Here is a 22,388-nt window from a genome sequence, read left to right as displayed (position 1 = left end):
AAGCATGGAAAATCAAATATGCAAGAGTATGACTTTATTAAAGCAAAGAAAGGAAAAATAGAAGATGCAGAATAGATTTCTCAGCTCTATATTTACCTAGTATGGTGTGAAGACCAACCCTGGCCACGGGTCAGTTAAGGACAGGAAGAACCCCAAGGAAAAACAGTCGCCAGTAGGCCAGCAGGTGCAGAATGGACACCCCAGGACCGGACAGGGAAACCAAGTTAGGATCAGGACAGGACCACCAAGGTAAGACCAGCACCCGCAGTTCGGTAGCAACGCCTGCGCTCCACCCTCTCTGCAGCTATCAGTCAGAACCCCGATTGGGTTATCAAATTCCCCAGCAAAGTGCTCCGCCAGCACTTAAGGTTCAAAAAACACTGTTTGGGTCTCTGGAAATTACGGACAGAGTGCTCCGCAGCAGTCTGTATCAATCACCTATTGAGTGCGTTGGGTCAGTGACAGGTCAGCTATTCAGACAGGTCGGACAATTTCTCTAGCTAAACCCAGGCTACTTATACTGTTTTTGGGTCAGTGTACCACCCCCCCCCCCCAATGTTGCTAGTGTAAGAATCCCCAATTTCGATTGGTCCACAAGTAGGCCAGGTCAACACACCAACCACATTTCACTTCTACAAGACTTAATTTGCATACTCTGGGACCGCCTATTGAATTTGGGGTTCCCATGACATAAATTTTAACGTTACAATAGTGCATCTATGAATTATGATACATTTAGAACAGTTCAGCTTTTTCTGCTAGGCGAAGGTGCATCTTCCCAGACACATCTTGGCTGGGACCTTGGCTTGGCAGGGTTTCAATGCCACTGGCAGAAGACTGTCATGCGCAGAGAGGCTGTTCAATATGGAGTATTTTCATCCCGCATGCTCACGGATTTTCAATACATGTAAAGTAAGCGAAAACAATTTAGAACATAGGAAATAAATGATTACACTGTATACCAGGAATCCCTATATGACTCCCCTTACTTTATATTAACTATAGCATTATTATTAATGCGATACGAACAGAAAGCAGAAAGCGGCAAGACAAGCTTCGGCATGTGAGACCACAAAAGCAGCCATCTTAAGTCAAGTGCGCAAGCGCGAAAAGTTCCCACCAGAACTGCGAGTACGTCACGTCACGTGATTGTGACCGACGCATGCGCAGAAGAAACTCCCGCCAAGCAGCGGCCATTTTAGAAGCAAGCTTTGTTAAGGTTAATAAACACATAGGCAAGCATCACTCGGATACCCAAAATGTCAGAATAAAAGGGAAATTAGTAAGACAAACAAGTTGATTTAGTTTGTTATGGTTATTCGAGGTTCATGAGTACAAGCAAGCCGCTTTATGTGCGAATTCTTGCTCCATCAATACTATTTAATCAGATGAGGTCAATTGTTGATTCTGTGCCATGTGCTGTGGAGAGGACAGTATATTCCTTGGCTGTAGGATGAAGCAGGTGCTAGGGGTATAGCAGCATATGGTCTATCATTAAATCACAGAGGTTACCCCTGTCAATATAATGTATGGTATCAGGGAAGCCTGGTTTGTAGATAAGGAGGTCTATTGCCAGAATTTATTCTACTCTCACTACTATTTGAACTATCAGTTTTGCATTTTCAAATTTCTGTAAATAGTCGTTCAGGATGCAAAAAAAGTCTTGTCTGGGGCACCTGGGAGCAATTTTGGAGCCTATAACAACGATGGTAACTTGCACAGTTACTCTGGCAAAAACATAGTGTCCTGCCTGGTCTGTCCATGCTTTGTGTACACGCAGGGCAAGCAGTTTGAGTATGGCTACAACATTCTTCCAGGGGGAAGATTTTTAAGTCTGTGGACAGTGTTTATAGCTATCAAAGCCTGACGTGGACATTGCCCTTCCTACCCAGTCTCTTCATAGTTTTTATGATTCTTTTTTTGTAAGGTGGGTCTTCTTGTACAGGTGTTTCTTAGTCTCCGGTTTGGAAAGTTCACATTTTCTCTTGCGGTAGAGAGACATCAAATTTACACTGAGGGACCAGATGGCTAGGTCTTTTTTCCATGTGGATTCATGTTCCTGGCCACACTGAGAATGTACCAGGGTTATATATGTAGTTGTGGCACATGGCAGGATATATGGAACTGTTGTGACTCATGTAGCAGTTGTTATTGGTTTATGTTTGGAGTGGTGAGGGGGAGTCTTGTCAAGGATTTATACCTGTGGAAATTAGGTAATTCCAAATAATATATATCTGCGAATTTTGATAGGGTAAGTGGTAGCTTCAATATCTTGCGCATGTGCTCTTATCCTTCCTTGGAGTACTGAATCCCTCCTAATAATCCTTGTTGGGAAAGAAAGGCAGGGCCGCCAGTTGTACTGATGCTTCAACTTTATTGTTCAAGGAGGTAACAGTGAATTTGTTGTGCCCTTGAGATGTGAGATGGTAGTGTGGGACTTGTCTCCATAGCTGTATGCTTTGGGTCTTCATTTTCCATCACTATATCTAATTCCTGTAGGTTGTTGAACTCTTTGGTTTGAGTACTTGAACAGCCGGCTATAGCTAATGTAATTTTCCTGGAGAGTGAGATGCAGCACCATGAATTTCTTTCAAATAGCATTATTGTCACAGGAGAAGTCTGCTGTAAAAGAAATGCTGTGCCCGTTCTACTTGTAAGGACTGCGTTGCTTGGATGTGTCCAATATTAGGTTTACAAGGCTGTGCTGAGGGAGGCAAGCTATGCTTGGGAGAAGTGAATCAGTAGGAATCTGTCTCTGTGTCGGGATTCTGCGAGCCCTCTGGAATACCAAAGAAGGGGTGATCTCTAGCTCCATTAGTCATTGTTGAGAGGAACAGGATTATCTCCTGGCCTTCTATTTCCGGTACCAAACATTTAACATTGTCTCTGTGGTTCATATCTTCCAAGTTCATTATTCTCATTTGCATGTTCCATAAATCTTGACCCCAGTTAGGTACTTCCCTGATTCTGGTTTCCAAAGCAGCTATCCATTTATCCATTCTGTCTATTTGGGGTTTCAGTGTAGTGAGCTCTCCTCATTGCGATCTGAGCTTTTTACTGGTTTCTGTCATGGAGTGTTTCGTGGTTGTGATTGATGTTTGAAGGGTTTTTAATTGGCACATATTCGATTCCAGTGCCAACATGATCACATTGGAATCTCCAGATCAGGATATCTGTTTTTTGTTTGAAAAGGCCTTTGAAAAAGGGATCTGCTTGGAGGTGTTATTCCCCAACATCAAAGGGTGTATTTATGCGCACAATTAATTAGCTAGGGAGGGCCGTCTCTGGTGAGCTGCGCAATCTCAATAGGTGCAGTATTTGTTACCATTTACTATTGTCATTAGCTCGTGCTTTTTTATTTTTTTATTTATTTAAACCCCAAAGGCTCTCTGTTTCAGGCAGTATCATTGGTTTAAGTTGAGGTGGCAGTGTGTTCTATTGACCAATGGATGACACTCTTCCTTGTTGATGCACTGTACGAAGGATAAAAGGGAAAGATGAAAGTCCCCATGCTTTATGGGTGCCTTTTTATGTTACTGTCTCCCCATTCCAAAATGGTGGCACCCGGTGGATAAATAGGGTGCCCCGTGTTTTTCAGGTAACACCTCTCTTGAAGTTGCCCTCTGTTTATCTACTGTTGATTTCTGGCCATACTCTCTATCTTTCCTGTGTCAGCTGCTACCCATCGTCTCTAATCAGGGGATGTTCTCAGTTGGTGGCTTCCTGGGGTACTATTCTCCAGCAGCGCCAGTACCCCATGTGTGGCGGCAAACTCTTCCTGTCTCCCCAAGGCAGGGGAACTGCTGCTACTGCACAGGCGACTCACCTATATGTAAAGCATGCCATCCTTGTCAGCTGCCCTCCAAGCGGTGTCAGACAGTTGGGGAAATGCTCCCAGGCCGGTCAGTCACCCCTCTGCTTAGAGGAAGTTCCCTCAACTAAAGGTGCTCTTCCACCTGATAAGTTAGATCTACGAGGGATATTATAAGCACTGGCCATTTCGAGTCTGTTTAGCTCAGCTTCCCACATATTAAGATATGAGGGTAAGCAGCACATAGTCAGTGAATAAGTATGTTTTCTGCTCCTAAGCATTACTTTTGCTTAACTAAAGCTTTTAAACTTCTATCTGTGTTTCTTCATTGTTGCTTTAATTTTAGCAATAACTTGTTTATCTCATTACATAATGATTGTGGACATAGAGGCTCTTTATGTGTTACTGTTTTATTGCACTAATTACGCTGGCTGACTTGTAATGCACACCACCTATAAGCACTTTCTCAGTCCACGTTTCAAAAGTTAAGCCAAGGAAGTATTATTTGAATCCTGTTTCCCTATGTGGAATGGATTACTGTATACACTACAATAGACCTTTTTAACAAATTGTCCTTTTGCAGTTGGGTAGGATTTGATTTGGCTGTGCCGGCTGAGCCTAGCATCTACCACGAGGCACTGATGTTGAAAAGATGAACTCCTACCCAAGGGTTATGTGTGGCATCTTTTGATTTATTCTTTGTGTTTTTTATTTGTGGACCACAGTTTTAACTTGTTCACCTTTTGATATTCTGAGGCTTTGTTTAGTCATTGGTTTCAATAAAAAAAATACAAGGGGTAAGAGACCCTTATATGGTCTGTAGATCCCAGTCCAGATGGAGTTGTACATGGAGAAAGGAGTCTTTTTTAGGGTACAGTGTGAAGTGTCCTCTGTAGTAATTGTCGAAGAGAAGGTGTGGGCCCCAGTTATTTCAAAGACATATCAATAACAAAGATCAATGGAACTTAAATTGGAGGCCTAAAAGGAACACAATTAAACCAACTTCTCTGAAATCAGACAAGAAACACTGATTAGAGCCCTGACAATGTGATTATGGGATTTGTCTTTAGAACTAATATTTAAAGTGGTTTATTGAAATGGTTTCCAATCTACCGTTGAATCGATCTGGTAGTGACAAAATATTTTTGGTTGTCAGTTGAGGGGACATTTTCTGTGGAAAGTTTCTGTGGCTAACTTTTCTTTTTATTGTTATTATGTTGATGTTAAAGATCAGAAGAATGTTCCAGCTCAGTGAGGTCTATGGGCATAAACACATGTGGCTACATGCACGTCTAATGGATTAAAAAATAATATTAATTTCATTGTAACGAGAAGTTAAAGAAAATGTCTCCAACGCAAAGGGCGAGAAAAGAACAAGGAAAGAAAAAGGGTCAACAAAATAAAAGTATTTATGTACAGAGGTTATGTGAAATGATGCATGATACAGGCCCGAACTCGCATGATTGACGAGTATAGAGCTGGCACCAGTAGGGGAGTACTCTTACAAGTATCGATCTTCAATGGCCTAACGGAAGGGGTGACCGGGAGGACCTGGTTTTATAAATCAACGGACCAGATTGAAGCCAAGAGATATGAGCCAAAGAATTACGTTGACTTCAAAAGAGAGGAGCATTTCGCTCCATACAGGAACTCCTGGAATAGGCTGGCGACTTGCAGGCATTGTATATTTGGATTAATATGCTTTATCGTAAAACAACAGACATGCCGTGTTCTCTATAGAGATTTAAAACATCTTGGTCCTGATAAGGTGGTTTCACCACTGAAACGTGCATAGATAGACCATAACTGTCTTTAAGAAGTGGTCCCTGGGAGCTTATTCCATCAAGCTGGGTGCATTGGCAACAATTCAACCTGTTCTCTTATAATCAACTTGGGATCCTCCATAGGGTCGAATCTCTTTTTCCCTTTGTTTTGCCTGTGTAGTGTGCATTTGTAAGAATTTTGTTTGAATGAGTGTGAATTTTGGCATTGGTGAGTAGACATACTTCTCTGTGGGGTGTCTGATCATACATTGCTTGATATTTAGAGGAAATGATTTCTAGAAAACGTACCAATTTATATCGACACAAATATATGTATTTTTGCTACAATTTTTATTGAAATGTATGTATATAAAAATATTCACATGTATAATAAAAACTTTTTAATACATAAAGAATATCTATGACTGATATAATAAAATGTTCTAAAGTTTGCCAAGCTTGTTGATCATAGTTGGGGTGCTCTGGCATGTTAGAACCTGAATAGGTCTCACGGAAATTAAATAGGTTGGAACAGAGGTTTCTTTATCCTTCTGATGTTGCATGATACAGTCATCATAAGTAACCCTGGGCGAAGCACTACGCTACGCTCGCATATTTTGCGAAGTTTGCGTAGCTTCGCACTATGCAAACTGCACGTAGCACAGTGCGAACACACGTAGTGTAGTGCAGCGGTCATTTTGTGGTTGCTTGCGGACCTCAACGTCAAGTTGGTGACCGCGAGCAAGCAAAATGACATCCTGGTGAGACTTTTTCCTCGTTCGCGATCAGCTACATCAAGTTGTCGATCGCGAGCGTGGAAAATAAATCTCCCGGCGAGATTCTCAACGCAGGGAGGTCAGGTTTCTCATTGCGAGTGGTCTTGTATGCTCGCGACCTCTCGCGATGAGAAACTACCAGTCCGCATTGAGAATGCTGCTGCTCGAGTAAAAATCTACTCAAGCTGCGGAAAACTACAGCTCGCACTGTGCAAGATGCCGTTTTCAATGATTGCACAGTGCCGATGCTTGTCCGCACTGTGCAATCATTGAAAACGGCATCTTGCACAGGGCGAACATGCTACTACGCAGTTCGCGTAGTGCTACGTGTAGCTCACGTAGTGCGAAGTGCACTTCGCGTAGCTACACGTAGCGCTACTTCGCGAACTATGCTTAGCCCTAATTATAAGTTCCTCTTCTTCAAGGAAACAAATGAATGTTTAAAGCACACTTGTGGCTGATACCTTGCACAACTGTTTCTGAAAACTATTGTACTGAATTTGGACAACGCTTTTAATGTCTTTAAGTTTTCTTGCATATTCATAACAGCGCAGTGTTAATGTTGACTCATTTCAGCTACATTATCACTACATGCAGACCTGTATAAGAAGTGGACACGTTTTAAATAACAGGCTGTAACACATTTATAGTTATAATCATTTTTGGTGATCATAGGGGTAAATTATCCAGTGGCTGAATTTCATGTCTGATGTTACGCAGTTTTAATTTCGTGACAACTATAATTTGTACCTTAGGTGTCACAATTAAATGGCAGTCATGAGTTAGTTGTATTTTTGTTTGAGTACCAATAAGAGCCTGTAGAAAGTAATAGGTCTGCAAATGTTGTGTTCTACTTGTTTTATATTCCAGAGGATATGTATTACACTTGCCTAAACAATACTTTTAGCAACTCATATGACAAGTTTCATGTCATTACATGCTACAGGTTTTGGATATGATTGTACACTTTATTACATTGTTAATCTAATTGTATATCCTATATGTAAAGCAAAAAAATATATTTAGTTAAGTCAGTTACCTTTTAAATTATTTAAGTGATCTTCGGGTTGAATATTTTGAAGTTCAAATACCTTTGAGTTCATTAGAGATGGAAATATATATCCCTGTTTTGTTCTTGATCAGCTTGTGGCATGACTGAGAGCTGTAAAGCTGAAGGACAATTTATTTGATGTTTGAGAAACAAACGTATATCCTTTTGGATGTACAATCGCAACACACCATAATGCTCAAAAAGAGAGTACGGTACTACAACATGCACTGAATCTGATGTATTGTATTTATTTGGTGAAAAATGTTTGAGTGTACATCTGGACCCATATCTCTTTCTCAACACCTTCATCAGACAAAAAGATATTTTTTGAATGTACACTCTCCTGAGTGCTGAATAGAAGTGATTGTGTCTCTAATGCAATGACCTCATTATTGTAATATTTTCCTCGTAGAGTGTGTTGCCAATAAAGTACTAGCATTCTAATTTTGCAACAAAGGATTGGGGATCCGAACACCATGATGTCAGAATTTGAGATGATAAACTTGAAGCATTTCCTAAGAAGCTGGCAGTAAACGAGCAAAATAAGCAGCTCATTTGTACAAATTATTGTTAATGCAGATATGAAACCAGTTGTTTCCAGATTGTGAAGGAGCGTCTGAGTATTTAATAATTTAAGACATACTGTGTGTTTTGTGCTACCATTTTTAATTAAAGTGAGCCCCACTTGAATCCATCATCCCCTTTTCAGACCCGTTTCCTTAAACGAATCATACTTTCTGCCACTTTGTTTAAGTATGAAAATATAAACATTTTGAAAGACAGTAATGGAGTTTTCAGTCTTAAATTGATATTTGATTATATTAATGTTTTAGGGAAACTAGAAGGTATGGCACATTCATCCCATATTCATAATGAATAGCTTTGTGCCACGAAATGTGATCAGAAACTAAAGGGGATTGTGTGTGGAGATTATATTTTTCTCTTTAGATACCCTGGAAGGATAAATAATGTTTCGTTCTAGAATTGTTGAAAATAACTATTTTATCCAGGCTTTCATCTTGCCACACAGAAACTAAAATGATTGTAAACATGCTTTCCAGCAAGACTCCCACTACTAGCTCACTCTGTAATCTAGGTGAGTATGTAATTGCTTCCTTAGAACTTTGTAATATTCACAAACAAGTGTTATGTAAAAATTCTGTAGTGATATCTTGATTGGGAAGGGAATTAGGGTTAGCTCAGCATCTGGAATTAATCTCCCTGGAAGATACTAGCTGATGATTAGTCAATCAAACTGCAGTGTTTATATTGGAGCCCAATATGTAGCAGTTATAGCACTAATATGTTCACTAAACACAGATATGATGAGGCACACAAACATCAAACATGAATTTAAAATCTAGGTTCAAATACATTGCTTTTAGTTGCAATAGTTTGGCAAAGATTACAGCTTAAAAATGATAGTACAACAAGCTGTGCATCTATATGTATGTATAAGTGAGGACATTTGTTGTTGGTATCTTGGCCTGGCCTTGGCCTGGCGATGTTCAGTATTTCATTCTGAGTATGCAGAACTCGCCTTAAAATATGGCTGTATTTGCAGCTCTCAGCTTCCATATAATAATCCACATTTGTAAAGCGCACAATCCACCCGTAAGGGTCTCTAGGCGCTGAGGGCCGTCGGGAAGATTAAGCGAGCTATTGCCCAGAGTCACATGGTGCTGGGCTAACCTGCCGCCGGAGCCGGGGATCGAACCCTGATCCCCAGATTTCAGCGTCCGTCGCCCTGGCCGCGGCGCCACACCTCTCCATATGGTGACTCCTGCTTCACTGCACAGGTGTGGCATAGGATTCCCGCCTTACCTCTTAGTATTCTTGAAGGTATCTTACAATTGAAATGACCCATATTACACAAAGGATTTTAAAACGTTTTTCCAGTACAACAATTTGTGGAGCTAAGGGCAGAATGGCCTGGTGTCGATTGTTTCCTTGTGGGAAGAAGTACTCAACTCCCTTTTTCTGATGGTATTCAACAGAGAAAAGCTTATTTGCCTGTATCTATCTGAATATATTGTTTAGCTGTTTCTTTTTTTGAAGCATGTATTGATTTTTTTAAGTAAATGAGGCTGTAACAAAATACATTATCACCTGCAACCCACTTGTCAGCACAACAAAAAAAATGTTTTAGCTGAAACAGATCAAGAGTTTCTAAAAATGGGCAACACAAGTTGTCGGGCAGTGAAAGGCCCTTTGCAAAGGTTGACTGGTCACCCTTCTATTTAATTATTTCTATATTTGGGTGTCAAAGTGATACTAATGAAGTGAATCATGTGCCTGGACAGTGTTAATATGTGTAAAAATGCCATAACAATGAGATATTTTTAACACAAAATGTGCCTCATTTGGGTGCATAATTTGCCTTTTGTTGCCGCATAATTGAATCAGCACTGCTGCATAATGTGTCCCCCTCCCCGTTCCTCCCTTGCCACATAATTCCAGTGGTCCTGTGTAGAGCATCACCTTTTCAAGCAATTTAGCACCAGCAAACTCTTCGAATTATCCAATTCCGCTTTCATTAAAGAGCAATATCTTGTCTTTCAGCGGATCCAAGTTCATAGAAAATTGACGCTGGAAAACGCATGCATCAAACATGTAAGTTTATTTTAAGTTCATATGGATAGCATATTTTCACCATGCGTATATGGATTGCTGTGTCAGCTCCTTCATGCTACCCTAACAGAGTTTTTCTTTTCTTTCAGTTTTTCCTCTAATGGCCCTGTGCCTTTTGCATTTTGCAGACTTCCATTCTGAATCTGGTATCTCGAAGGGCATTTTATTTCTTTCATTCTTTTCACGCCGTGTCCATTATCCACCTTTCACAATGAATTCCTCTGACCTTCTGTCACTTTGAAAAGAAACATCGAAGAGTGTCGTTTTAAATGGATCCTGCTGTGGAGAACTGACAGAGGAGATAACATGTTAATTCACAACATAAAAAGGAAGCGTATGACCCACGATGCAACCTGCACATTGCTCTGTGTCAATTTAATTCCTTCTGACATATTATTTTTTATGAATGTTTAATGCTTTCTAAAACACATAGCACTGAATTCACTACTGCCACTGGAAGGTACGAGTTACAGTTGTCATCAGGCAAAGCAAATACAAGGGAGTGGAGAGTGAGCGAGAGGAAGCGATAGGAGGGTGGGGACAAAGGAAAAGGGGAGATGGGGAGTTCAATAGCTGAGAGAGGGAGAGCAGGATAACATGAGAGGAAGGTGAGAGGAAGCGATATTAAGAAACAGAGAGCATCAGTGACTGTGGCAAAGTGACATTGTGGAGGAGGAACAAAGTGAAAGAAAGGAAATCGAGAAAGAGAGCTGGAGCGAGAGAGAGAGAGAACAGAGGGAATGAAAAGCGGCTTCGGTGATTTGTAAAGAACTTTGTGGCATATGTATGAATTTTTCAAATAGCAATTACCTATTTACAATTTTTTGTGGTTCGCAAATTCATAATTACAATTTGGAACGTATGAAATTAATCTCAGGTGATTTAGTAATCCGATATTCATTTGGTTTGCTATTTAGGGCCATATGTATCAAGCTAAATTGACTTCGCAAACGCCGAAATTCGCAGAATTTCGGTGTTTGCGAATGCAATTTGGACTTATGGTATGTATCAAGGAAATCTGCTTGAAAGATAAGGAATCGCAAAATTTGCGATTCCTTATCTTGCGATTGCATTTAAGGAAACGCAAATTTTGCGATTCCTTACATGCAATGCAAGAAGCCAAAAAAAATCGCAAATTTGCCTTAAGGAATCGCAAATTACCACCAACTTCTAGTTGGTGGTAAGTTGCGATTTCCTTTTAAAATGCATATTTTTTCATTTTTCAAAGTGCCATGTGACGCACATACATGCCCTTAAGGCATGTATGTGTGCCACATGTGCACCCATGCAGATTTCAGGGGTGCAACAGGGTGTCCTTTGGACACCCCTGCACCCTTGAAAATATTCACAATTTGCGTTTAGCAAATTGCGAATCGCAAATTTCCCCTTCATTCCTATGGGCCTCCTGGCCCATAGAAATGAATGGGAAATTATTCCTTAATTGCGATTAGCAATTTGCTAATCGCAATTAAGGAATTTTAAGGAATCGCTAAAAAGAAGCAATTTCCTACATACATACCATTTTGCAATTTCTAAATAGCGATTCCTTAAAAATCGCTATTTAGGAATCGCAAAACGGAATGTTGATACATATGGCCCTCAGTGAATTTCAAATAGAGGTTACCTAAATAGCGAATCAGCTCGCAAATGACGAGTGATACTTCTGTTAATGTCTCATGACGATATTATAAAACAATGGTCCAAAGACTATTATTTCACAGTGTCACAATTAGTCAACAATTTCACATTTCATTGGTAGAGTATAATGATCTACTCTTAATCAATTAATTGGACAATCTCACAGCGCATGACTATGGATCCTTGTGTATAATAATGTCACGTATCTTTGCAATTCTTTGCCAATTCCTTTCTTTTCTTATCACAGAACCTTATCACTTCTTTCTATTTTTGCACGCTCCTCTTGGGGCAACCAATATGACCCAGAATGTATTGTAATATTTATCTACATCAAGAGTGGTAGAAAAATGAATAAATCACCACTGAATACTTATTTTGCTGTTGCGCTGTGAGATTGTCCAAATAATTGATTAATAGTAGATTATTATACTCTACCAATGAAATGTGAAATTGTTGACTAATTGTGACACTGTGAAATAATAGTCTTTGGACCATTGTTTTATAATATCGTTACTTACCCAGGTCCTAGATCGTTTGGGTTACCCCATTTTATTAATGTCCATGTCTCATGACATCACATACAGAAAATAGTTCACCAGTAAACAGTGGAGAGGGTTGCTTCTTGAAGTGTGTGTGAGAATCTGTTTTCAATCATTCTTAGGATTTACCATCCACCCCAAAAGTTCTTCAAAATGTCAAGAAAGTATAAAGGCAAGGAGCCTGGGGCCAGAAAATAAAAGCTACAATTTCAGAAAAGGAACTTGAGATACCTAATGATGAATGTGTCTCCCACACTGATGAATTGTTTGCAAAAAGATCCCTCGCAGAGCCAGATTCTAAAAAAAAATACAGAAGGCAATGCAGCAGAAAATAAAAACAGCGTGAGTCACATAGAGATCCATTGAGGAACTCCATAAAAGATGGTATGGTCTCAGATCCAGAACAAAGTAGAAAGTATCAAGCCATCTAACTGAGGTCAGAGTAACTGGAGGAGATCAATCCACTTTCCTACCCACCACTGCACTTGAGCAACTTGTGGAAACGACTTTGGAACGTGAGTCAGTGAAAGACTTTGGCATAATTGATACATCAGAGGTTCTGAGGCCTCTTATGGTAAGTTTACTACAAGACTCTAATAAGAATTACATATTTATTTATTTATTTATTTATTTATTTATTTTAAAACTTTTATATAGCGCTAGCTTGACCCGTAGGTATCAGAGCGCTTTACATACACACAGTAAACAGCAGAAGGACATTACATTACATAGTAGGCTGGCAGTAAGGAAGCAAACCACAGAAAAAATACTGCATGGGAAATAAATATGCAGTGCAGCCGAGGGAGAGAGAGCAATAAAAGAATAGGTGAGAATGACATAGTCCGGTCACTCACTATCCTTGAATGTCCAGAGAGAGAGGAGACAACTCGGATAAAGAAGAATAGGTTAGTTGACGTTGGTCATGAAAGTATTTGTTTAGGTGATGGAGTTTCAGGTCCCTTTTGAAACAGGAGAAGGAGGGGTTGCATCTGAGGACTCCAGGGTGAGCGTTCCATATTCTGGGAGCGTTGCCAGAAAACGATCGGTATTGGGTGGTTTTCTTTTTCAATTTCAGAGGAATAAGAAGGAGTGAGTTGGAGCTTCTTAGCGTTCTGGATTGACCCTCTCTTATCAGTTTGTTGTTTAAGTAGTTGGGAGTAGGAGAGTGAAGGGTTTTGTGTGTAATGCAGGCCAATTTATAGATACATCTCCCTTCCATGGGAAGCCAATTGAGGCAGTTGAGAGCTGGAGTGATGTGTTCAAATCTTTTAACTCCAGATACAAATCGAGCGGACATGTTCAGCACTGCCCTTAGAGGGGCTAGGTGAGCTTTTGGAGTCCCTGTAAGGATGGCGTTCCCGTAGTCTATTTTAGAGAGAACTAGGGATTGGACTACTGTCTTGAGGTCATCGTGGGGTAGAAAAGGTTTCAGTTTCTTGAGGTGTTTTAGAGAGAAAAGAGCACTTTTTGCAGAGTTTTTGATGTGGGTCTCCATTGATAAATTCTTGTCAAGGGTGATGCCTAGAGACTTAATTGAGTCGGATAAGGTAAGGGGGCAGTTTAGGGCAACTAGATTCTTGAGCCACTCTTGGATTGGAATCTGGTTACTTTTTGGAGCGAATAGGATTAGTTCCGTTTTGTCTGGGTTGAGCTTTAAGTGGTTAACGTAGAACCAAGTTTGGATCTCGGTTAAGGTGGTATTGAGGAGTTGGATGTCGCTGGGAGACTTGATCCTGAAATAGATTTGGGTGTCGTCCGCATAAAGGTGGTAATTCACTCCAGCTTTTTTCAATATGATTGTGAGGGGCTCCATGAAGAGATTGAAGAGGGACGGGGAGACGATCGAGCCTTGCGGGACCCCAAGTGTGACTTTAGTTGGCTTTGAGAGACATGAGTTAATTTTAATTTGTTGCAAGCGGTGTTGAAGGAAGGAGGCGAACCATTTTAGTACTGTGCCATTTATGCCGGAACGTTTCGACAGGGTCTCCAAAAGGGATGGATCGTTTACTGTGTTGAATGCCGCAGATAAGTCAATAAGGATGAGTAGGCAGGCATCACCTTCGTCTAGGGCCTTGTGAATGTCGTCGGAGACGTTGAGCATAGCTGTTTCTGTGCTACAGCCTTTTCTGAAACCAGATTGAAAGGCATCAAGGAGGTTGAACTCATCAATGTGTTTATTGAGTCGGAGGAGAACACATTTCTTCAATGTTTTTGCAAAGAATGGGAGGTTAGAGATAGGTCTGAGGTTGTTAAGATCATTACGGTCAGCCCAGGTTTCTTGAGAATGGGTGTGATTTGTCCTAGTTGAAGAGAGTCTGGGACACCACCTGTGGTGAGAGAGGCGTTGATGATTTTTGTCCAGAAAGGGGAAATGGTGTGGTTGAATTCTTTTACAATTGTGAAAGGGAGGGGGTCCATGGTGTGGGAGGAAGGTTTTAGATTAGAAATTATATTGGAAGACCTCGCTTACTGACAATAGCTCAAAGTCGGACCAATGCGCCTTGTTTTTTAGCTGGAGATAGATCTGATTGTCCTTGTTAAGAGCTCTTTCCGAGTGGTCCAGGGAGGTCGAAGGGGGGCAGGTTAAGGGGGAAGGGGCGTTAGCAGTTTGTAAGAAGGATTGATCAATTTTAGAGACTTTATTAGTGAAGAAGGTGGCAATTTCTTCACATCGCTCATTGGTGGCTTCGATTTCTTGAGAGGAAGTGCGGTTAGTTTGGCTTTTAACAATGTCTAAGAGTTCTCTTGGTCTGTTTTTTGCCAGATCTAGATGGCTGCGGAAAAAAGATGCCTTTTCACTGAAGATGTTTTTTTTGTATGAACGCCGAGCAAATCTAAATTGTGATAGGTGCAGGGACGAGGGGTTTTGTCTCCAAGACCTTTCCGTTGTCTGAGTTGGCGCCGTTCATCATTCAGCTCCACGTTAAACCAGGGTTTTGATTTGGTTCTCCTCAGCTGTTTGAGTTTGAGAGAAGATACTGGGTCTAAGACCTCTGTCATTCTTGAGTTGAAGTGTGAAGTGAGGTCATCAGCCGTCCATGATGAGGGATGGAGTTGAAGATGGGGATGAATCTTGGCTTCAGTTCGGATAAAGGTATTTCTTTGATGTTTCTGGTTAAGAGTTTAGGTTTGGCAACACAAATAGGTTGGAGGCTGGCAAGTGTGTCAATCTTGAACAGAATGAGTTGGTGGTCAGACCAGCCAATGGGAGTAATCTCTCTCAAGGAGATCAGATCATTGTTTGTTATGATCGCATCTAGTGTTGCACCTTTGATGTGAGTTGGTTATTGCAGAGTTGCTTGAGGTTATATATTTCCAGAAGGTTAGAAAGGTTCAGGACAGTGGAGTCTTCTGGGTCATTCCAGTGGATATTGAGGTCACCCAATAACACGTCTTTGGTGTCTGTCAAGGAGAATCGTGTTATTAGGTCTGTTAGTTCTTCGGGGAAAAGGGTATGCTCTCCAGGATGATGGTAGATGGTGTGGAATTTGATGGGTGGGTGCCCTTGGGAGTGAGTTCAACGCCTAGGTATTCAAACGATAGGTAATCTGCAGGTTTGAGTTTGGTAATCTGTAGTCCATCTCTATGATTGATGGCTAGTCCCCCCCAGTTTTGATCGGCCTGTCTTGTCTGATGAGGTTGTACCCTGGAGGGGTAAGAATGTCAAGAATGGGGGTGGAGTGGGCATTGAGCCAGGATTCTGTGAGGGAGGCAATGTCAATTTCTTCAGCGAGAAGAGCTTCAGCAATGTCAGTAGCGTGTTGTACTGTTGATCTGCAGTTTAGGAGCATGCAAGAGGGAGGACAGGGAGCCTCGATGATGGGGGAGTAAGGTGAATAGAGGTGTATTGAGCAGGGGGTCTAGGCGAGAGGACAGTATTCATGATTCCGTTAGTGCCGATAATAACAGGGATGTGGAAAGGGGCTGACTTCTGGTACAACGTGAGGTGAGAATCGTAGAGTTCATCAGGTTTCGGTACCGAAAAGGGTTGGCTATCCCTGTTGGGACTGAGGGCCTGGCTCAATGATGGGCTGGAGGGTCGAGGGGTGCTCTGTGGGGCTATATAAATTGCAGTGAAACTAAACAATTTTTGCACATTCACAGTGCTTCGTGAGAGATGTAGTACAATCACTATAGGCTGATGTGATTTTTCTAAAGTTTATTGTTCCAACACAACAAAATGAAACACACCTTACATAGCCATAGTACAAAACATAATAATAATGATTCCATTTTCAAACAGATGTTCATGCCCATGGGAGTGATGCTTTTGAAGGCGAGTGGCTTAAGGATTCCCAAATGCAACTTAATGAGCCAATAGAGGATGACAGCCATGACACCATTTCCCCAATTGCAAACCATGTGCCCCACAGTGCAAGTACACCCACAGTCAGCAAATATAGTTGGTGTAGGAAGCATTCAGAATGTGAGCCAGGAACCTGTAGTTTGGTGACTTGGAGGCATTGATGCTCAAAGTTCAGCACCTGCAACAGAATGAAAAACAGCTGGTTAGTACAAAACGTAGAATTATTGAACATAGTATAACCACAGGATTAGAAAATGTTGCCACAATCCTAGCGGAAAATCAAACTACCATGAATGTAAAGATTGACAATCTCGCAGATGCATTGAAGCCTCTATGCATAGATCTTAATTAAGACCATGAACTTCAGAGACGTGGGAAAGGCAACAGTCTGCCTACATTGATGGATTGACAAGATCAATAATCAGACTTGCACATGCGACATCTGTGTTGTCAAGGCGTACTGTCAAACTCCAAGTGCAAATGGGACACAACAGCTGTGATGTGACCCGTGGACTTATACAGATAACGAATTCTGTAGAGACATTACAAACCTCTAAGATAGCAGGTGGCTGTCAGGTAGAACATCCTGAGAGTGAGGATCACTCTAGTGTCAATAGCATTTCTGTCAGTGACACAATTAGTGTGCGTAAAATCAGGCATCACAGTGCTGGAGCTGTAAATATGGGTGTCAGCACTTCTGTTCATAAGAAACGCAAATCATAGCCTGGTATCTTCATGTTCTTTTTGAACTCCTGTGTGTCTGTACACATGCGGCAAACACTATTTCAAATGTAGGGGGGGAGGAAGCACACTGCCTCTCATCCCAGCACAGTTCACCCCATTGCATCTTGGTAAATTCAGTACGCTTACTTTCAAAGTTGCTGTAGTCTTTCACAAAAGTTGGTGCAGGTAGGGCTGTTATCTCTAGACACGTGTTTCTGGGTTTAGCCCGTCATCAGTAGAGAGCAAAAAGTAGTAAGGAGCAGAGAAAAGTCATCAGGCGTTGCTGTAATGGTGCCCAAGACTTCACAGGTCACAGTACCTCTCCACAGGCACACAGGTGCATCCCAGGAGAGCTCATCAGCTTGTAGGCTCAAGGGAGCCTTTTGAACACAGGGGGGGAGGGAGCACACTGCCTCTCATCCCAGTACAATTATTGGGCACCATTTCAGCAACTCCTGTTGACTTTTCTCTGCTTCTTACTACTTTCTGTCCTCTACTGATGATGGGCTAAACCCAGAAACACGTGTCTAGAGATAACAGCACTACTTGCACAAACTTTGGTTCAAGACTACAGCAACTTTGAAAGTAAGCATATTGCATTTACCAAGATGCAATGGGGTGAACTGTGCTGGGATGGGAGGCAGTTTGCTCCCTCCCCCCATGTTAAAAAGGCTCCCATGAGCCAACGAGCTAACAAGCTCTCCTGGGATGCACATGTGTGCCTGTGGAGAGGTACTGTGACCTGTGAAGTCTTGGGTACCATTACAGCAACCCCTGATGACTTTTCTCTGCTCCTTACTACTTTTTGCTCTCTGCTGATGACGAGCTAAACCCAGAAACACGTGTCTAGAGATAACAGCACTACCTGCATCAACTTTGGTGAAAGACTACAGCAACTTTGAAAGTAAGCGTACTGCATTTACCAAGATGCAATGGGGTGAACTGTGCTGGGATGAGAGGCAGTGTGCTCCCTCCACCCCTGTGTTCAAAAGGCTCTCTTGAGCCAACGAGCTAACAAGCTCTCCTGGGATGCACCTGTGTGCCTGGGGAGAGGTACTGTGACCTCTGAAGACTTAGGCACCATTTCAGCAACCCCTGATGACTTTTCTCTGCTCCTTCCTACTTTTTGCTCTCTACTGACTATGGGCTAAACCCAGAAACAAGTGTCTAGAGATAACAGCAATACCTACACCAACTTTGGTGAAAGACTACAGCAACTTTGAAAGTAAGCGTACTGAATTTACCAAGATGCAATGGGTTGTACTGTGCTGGGATGAGAGGTAGTGTGCTCCCTCCTCCCATGTGTTCAAAAGTTTCCCTTGAGCCAACGAGCTGACAAGCTCTCCTGGAATTCACCTGTATGCATGTGGAGAGGTACTGTGACCTGTGAAGACTTGGGCACCATTTCAGCAACCCCTGATGACTTTTCTCTGCTCCTTACTAATTTTTAGCTCTCTACTGATGATGGGATAAACAGAGAAACACATGTTTAGAGATAACAGCACTACCTGCAGCAACTTTGGTGAAAGACTACAGCAACTTTGAAAGTAAGCGTACTGAATTTACCAAGATGCAATGGGATGAACTGTGCTGGGATGAGAGGCAGTGTGCTCCCTCCCCCCTGTGTTCAAAAGGCTCCCTTGAGTCAACGAGCTGACGAGCTCTCCTGGGATCCACCTGTGTGCCTGTGGAGAGGTACTGTGACCTGTGAAGACTTGGGCACTATTTCAGCAACCCCTGATGACTTTTCTTTGCTCCTTACTACTTTTTTCTCTCTAATGATGACGGGCTAAACCCAGAAACATGTGTCTAGAGATAACAGCACTACCTGCACCAACTTTGGTGAAAGACTACAGCAACTTTGAAAGTAAGCGTACTGCATTTACCAAGATGCAATGGGGTGAACTGTGCTGGGATGAGAGGCAGTGTGCTCATTCCACCCCTGTGTTCAAAAGGCTCCCTTGAGCCAACGAGCTAACGAGCTCTCCTGGGATGCACCTGTGTGCCTGGGGAGAGGTACTGTGACCTCTGAAGACTTAGGCACCATTTCAGCAACCCCTGGTGACTTTTCTCTGCTCCTTCTTACTTTTTGCTCTCTACTGACTATGGGCTAAACCCAGAAACAAGTGTCTAGAGATAACAGAAATACCTACACCAACTTTGGTGAAAGACTACAGCAACTTTTAAAGTAAGCGTACGAATTTACCAAGATGCAATGGGTTGTACTGTGCTGGGATGAGGGGCAGTGTGCTCCCTCCTCCAATGTGTTCAAAAGTTTCCCTTGAGCCAACGAGCTGACAAGCTTTCCTGGAATTCACCTGTGTGCATGTGGAGAGGTACTGTGACCTGTGAAGACTTGGGCACCATTTCAGCAACCCCTGATGACTTTTCTCTGCTCCTTACTACTTTTTGCTCTCTACTGATGATGGGCTAAACCCAGAAACACGTGTCTAGAGATAACAGCACTACCTGTATCAACTTTGGTGAAAGACTACAGCAACTTTGAAAGTAAGCGTACTGCATTTACCAAGATGCAATGGGGTGAACTGTGCTGGGATGAGAGGCAGTGTGCTCCCTCCACCCCTGTGTTCAAAAGGCTCCCTTGAGCCAACGAGCTAACAAGCTCTCCTGGGATGCACCTGTGTGCCTGGGGAGAGGTACTGTGACCTCTGAAGACTTAGGCACCATTTCAGCAACCCCTGATGACTTTTCTCTGCTCCTTCCTACTTTTTGCTCTCTACTGACTATGGGCTAAACCCAGAAACAAGTGTCTAGAGATAACAGCAATACCTACACCAACTTTGGTGAAAGACTACAGCAACTTTGAAAGTAAGCGTACTGAATTTACCAAGATGCAATGGGTTGTACTGTGCTGGGATGAGAGGTAGTGTGCTCCCTCCTCCCATGTGTTCAAAAGTTTCCCTTGAGCCAACGAGCTGACAAGCTCTCCTGGAATTCACCTGTATGCATGTGGAGAGGTACTGTGACCTGTGAAGACTTGGGCACCATTTCAGCAACCCCTGATGACTTTTCTCTGCTCCTTACTAATTTTTAGCTCTCTACTGATGATGGGATAAACAGAGAAACACATGTTTAGAGATAACAGCACTACCTGCATCAACTTTGGTGAAAGACTACAGCAACTTTGAAAGTAAGCGTACTGAATTTACCAAGATGCAATGGGGTGAACTGTGCTGGGATGAGAGGCAGTGTGCTCCCTCCCCCCTGTGTTCAAAAGGCTCCCTTGAGCCAACGAGCTGACGAGCTCTCCTGGGATCCACCTGTGTGCCTGTGGAGAGGTACTGTGACCTGTGAAGACTTGGGCACTATTTCAGCAACCCCTGATGACTTTTCTTTGCTCCTTACTACTTTTTTCTCTCTAATGATGACGGGCTAAACCCAGAAACATGTGTCTAGAGATAACAGCACTACCTGCACCAACTTTGGTGAAAGACTACAGCAACTTTGAAAGTAAGCGTACTGCATTTACCAAGATGCAATGGGGTGAACTGTGCTGGGATGAGAGGCAGTGTGCTCATTCCACCCCTGTGTTCAAAAGGCTCCCTTGAGCCAACGAGCTAACGAGCTCTCCTGGGATGCACCTGTGTGCCTGGGGAGAGGTACTGTGACCTCTGAAGACTTAGGCACAATTTCAGCAACCCCTGGTGACTTTTCTCTGCTCCTTCTTACTTTTTGCTCTCTACTGACTATGGGCTAAACCCAGAAACAAGTGTCTAGAGATAACAGAAATACCTACACCAACTTTGGTGAAAGACTACAGCAACTTTGAAAGTAAGCGTACGAATTTACCAAGATGCAATGGGTTGTACTGTGCTGGGATGAGGGGCAGTGTGCTCCCTCCTCCAATGTGTTCAAAAGTTTCCCTTGAGCCAACGAGCTGACAAGCTTTCCTGGAATTCACCTGTGTGCATGTGGAGAGGTACTGTGACCTGTGAAGACGTGGGCACCATTTCAGCAACCCCTGATGACTTTTCTCTGCTCCTTACTACTTTTTGCTCTCTACTGATGATGGGCTAAACCCAGAAACACGTGTCTAGAGATAACAGCACTACCTGTATCAACTTTGGTGAAAGACTACAGCAACTTTGAAAGTAAGCGTACTGAATTTACCAAGATGCAATGGGGTGAACTGTGCTGGGATGAGAGGCAGTGTGCTATCTCCCCCCTGTGTTCAAAAGGCTCCCTTGAGCCAACGAGCTGACAAGCCCTCCTGTGATCCACCTGTGTGCCTGTGGAGAGGTGCTGTGACCTGTGAAGACTTGCGCACTATTTCAGCAACCCCTGATGACTTTTCTTTGCTCCTTACTACTTTTTTCTCTCTACTGATGATGGGCTAAACCCAGAAACATGTGTCTAGAGATAACAGCACTACCTGCACCAACTTTGGTGAAAGACTACAGCAACTTTGAAAGTAAACATACTGCATTTACCAAGATGCAATGGGGTGAACTGTGCTGGGATGAGAGGCAGTGTGCTCCCTCCCCCCCAATATTTCAAATGTAATTGTGACATGATGTAAGGTCACTTACTATGCTTGCATACCTAGCAAAACATAGGAATGCTATTCCCAGCATTTGAGCATCGTCACATGCTGGGAATTCTATTTCCAGTGTGTGACCAGCACTGGAATTGGTCTGCGAGCCTCGGTTCAGTGCTCAGATACAGACTGGGAGCTTGTGTTGGTTTCTTCGCCCAGCTGTACAACTCAGCTCGATGAAGAAAGGCTAAGTGCCCATGACGGTTTGGTCGGCCCTTTGGGGCTGGCCAAACCATCATGCGCATTTAGCAGTGCGTGCCACTCCTCTCTCCTCCCTGGTGCTGTTGCTGCAGCGTCACTGTGGCTGCCCCCGCCCGTCCCTCGGGTCGGCTGGCAGGCAGCCTGCGTGATGCTAAATTAAATAATAATAAAAACATTTTAGTATCATTTCATTTATGTCTTGCCTCTGCTGACTTTTAGCAGGAGGGTGTCACACTCCTCCACCATAACGGAGGAGCCGCCACTGCATAAGTAAGACAGAATGGGCAACTGCCCCCTTTCTGCACGTTAACAGTTTCTTTGGGGTTAATATTTGTAAAAACAATGTAAAGTCAGACTGTCATTAAATAGGCCTTCATGAATCTTTCCCTTC

The 22,388-nt window shown here is 42.5% G+C and overlaps 1 protein-coding gene across 2 annotated transcripts in view; it reads right to left on the bottom strand.

The window, feature by feature from the left end:
• Positions 1-16,372: 16,372 nt before the first annotated feature.
• LOC144782751 (uncharacterized) overlaps positions 16,373-22,388 on the bottom strand; it is a 135,258-nt gene continuing 129,242 nt past the window's right edge. For both annotated transcript variants that reach the window (XM_078662060.1, XM_078662059.1), the window contains exon 4: positions 16,373-16,693. In XM_078662060.1, the coding sequence (XP_078518186.1) occupies positions 16,687-16,693 (7 nt within the window). In that variant the 3' untranslated portion in view covers positions 16,373-16,686. The remainder of the gene's footprint in view (positions 16,694-22,388) is intronic.

This window comes from Lissotriton helveticus, chromosome 9 (assembly GCF_964261635.1).
Source record: "Lissotriton helveticus chromosome 9, aLisHel1.1, whole genome shotgun sequence".
NCBI lineage: Eukaryota > Metazoa > Chordata > Amphibia > Caudata > Salamandridae > Lissotriton > Lissotriton helveticus.
This window is presented reverse-complemented; position numbering and strand designations above follow the sequence as displayed.